Genomic DNA, 2,500 nt, shown 5'->3' with positions numbered 1-2,500 from the left:
GCCTCCATCCTCCATTTGAATAACTAGAATATGACTTCACTTACACAAATCTCGACTTCTCTAAGAATATTTCAACAGTATGTCTAGCATTTGTATAGGTTCACAATCTCTATCATCATTTATAAGTGACGGAAATATGATTTGGTATTTGGAGACTTAAGAAATAAAATATTGTAACCGAAGTCGTTTTTACTCAAACGAACTCTCAACGGTCGGCGCTGGTGAAGTCCGTGGAGGCCCAGGGTGATAACCCCTTTAGACAAGGGAGCCAATGTAGTTGGTGTGGGCCGTAAAGGACTGTGGCCCACATCGCTCCTTACGCTAGGGTCACCGAATCCTGATGCATCTGTCTGAGAACAACAGAATTAGTGCTCTGATATGATAGCATTGTCAATCTCGTAGTCTTATCCACACCACCATAACCTTGGATGCATGTAACTGCAAAGTTTATCTATATAATTCTCTCTCTTTCTCCCCCCCTCTCTCTTTCTCTCTATCCACCCATCTATCTTTTTAGTTCTTTCTTCCTCTCTTTCTCTCTCTCCCCCACTCTCTCTCTCTCTCTCTCTCTCTCTCTCTCTCTCTCTCTCTCTCTCTCTCTCTCTCTCTCTCTCTCCCTATAAACCCAGTGATTCATAAACAAAGAAGGATGCCATTCTCAGATATTAACATAAACAAGGCTACTTGGGTAAAAATCAATGAAACCCTTGAAAGAATAAATTGGAACGAAGAACTTAAGAACCAAGGCACACAGGGATGCTGGAATATAATAGAAAAAACATCTAAGGAAAATCATTTACTCCATCGCATCCAAGAAGCAACCAAGAAGGAAAAATATATCAAAAGAACATAGATACAGAAAGACATTAATGAGAAGGAGAACCAAAATTGGAAAATCACTCTCCAACAACCACAAAAACGACAGTCCACGCAATATAAAAGAAAGAGATAGAGCTGAAAGAGAACTGCGTGATCTAGAAAATAAAATAAAAACATCTCACGAAACCGAAAGGATGGACAATGAAAGAAAAACCATAAAAACAATAAAAAACAATTCCAGATTTTTCTTTAATTATGCAAAAAAAGAACTCCACACTAAAGAACAATATCGGACCACTAGTTAGGGCAGATGGACAACATACTACCAAATCCCCATAAAAAATGGCTGACATCCTTCAAACGCAGTATGTCAAGGCCTGGAACACCCCGTCAACTAATATCCACACAACTGAAGAAACTCCGGTCTAAGATAAAGATACATTAGAAGACATAGAAATAAGAAAGGAAGATATAGAGAAGGCTATAGACAATATGGAAACATCAGCGTCACCTGGTCCATACGGCATAGGCACCTACATTCTCAAAGAATGCAACAAGACAATATCAACTCCCCTCCTTACACTGTGGAGAAAGTCCCTGGACATATATTCAAACTTGCCAAAGCCACTCCAGTACATAAAGGAGGATCCAAAAAGGAACCGAAAAATTACAGGCCAATAGCACTCACCTCAAATATCATTAATTTTTTTTAAAGAATCATATAGAAAACATATTATACATTTCCTAGAGAAAAAACAGTTAATAGGAGACTTCCAACACGGTTTAAGAAGCAAACATTCATGCCTAACAGAATTGATAGACTTCCACAAATTCATCCTAAAATCCATTGGAGAGAACAAAAATGTTGATGCAATATATCTAGACTTCGTAAAAGCCTATGATAAAGCTGATCATATGATCCTCATTCAAAAGACCAAATTGGGGAGTGGATTCAGTCATTCCTTACAAATCGGAAACAAATTACCTATGTGGAGGGAATAGCATCAAGAGAAGAAGCCGTGATAAGTGGCATTCCGCAGGGTACTGTTCTTGGCCCTATACTATTCTTGATTATGATCAACGACATCAACACCGATATCTCCAGCCCACTACTATCATTTGCAGACGACACTCGGGTATTCAAAACAATCTCTAGCAAAAAAGATAGCTCCCAACTACAGAAAGACCTAAATAAGATATACAAATGGGCAGAAATGAATAACATGAAATTTAATGAGGACAAATTTGAATTTATAAAGTTCGGTAAAAACGGACACGAAACTTCTTATAAAGATCCAAAAGGAAACCATATCACACAACAAACATTGATAAGAGATCTAGAAGTTATACTTTCGGATGATGCTACATTTGATCAACATATAGAAAAAACAGTATCAAAACGCAGACAACGAATGGGATACATACTTAGAACCTTCCACACCAGAGAACCAGAAACCCTGCTAACCTTATGGAAAGCCCTAGTCATCCCTATCACAGACTGCTCATAACTTTGGGCTCCATACAAACAAGGCTATATCATGCAGCTGGAGAGACTGCAGAGAACCTTTACCTCAACAATCAAAATAACTCCAGCTCACCAAGATGTGGACAAACACAATTACTGGGAAAAACTGGCTGAAAATTAACTCTACTCAATAGAGAGGAGACTAGAGAGATATCT

General features: G+C 38.3%; 1 protein-coding gene across 1 annotated transcript; it reads left to right on the top strand.

Annotated features, from left to right (window-relative positions):
• Nucleotides 1-1,892: 1,892 nt before the first annotated feature.
• LOC143028056 (uncharacterized) lies at nucleotides 1,893-2,327 on the top strand. The gene has a single exon (XM_076189697.1). It carries the CDS (start codon nucleotides 1,893-1,895, stop codon nucleotides 2,325-2,327), a length of 435 nt encoding a protein of 144 aa, XP_076045812.1.
• The last annotated feature ends 173 nt before the right edge of the window (nucleotides 2,328-2,500 follow it).

Source organism: Oratosquilla oratoria, chromosome 9 (assembly GCF_046742065.1).
Source record: "Oratosquilla oratoria isolate Oo_2021 chromosome 9, ASM4674206v1, whole genome shotgun sequence".
NCBI lineage: Eukaryota > Metazoa > Arthropoda > Malacostraca > Stomatopoda > Squillidae > Oratosquilla > Oratosquilla oratoria.
Note: the sequence above shows the minus strand (reverse complement) of the source record. Positions and strands in the feature narration are given on the sequence as shown.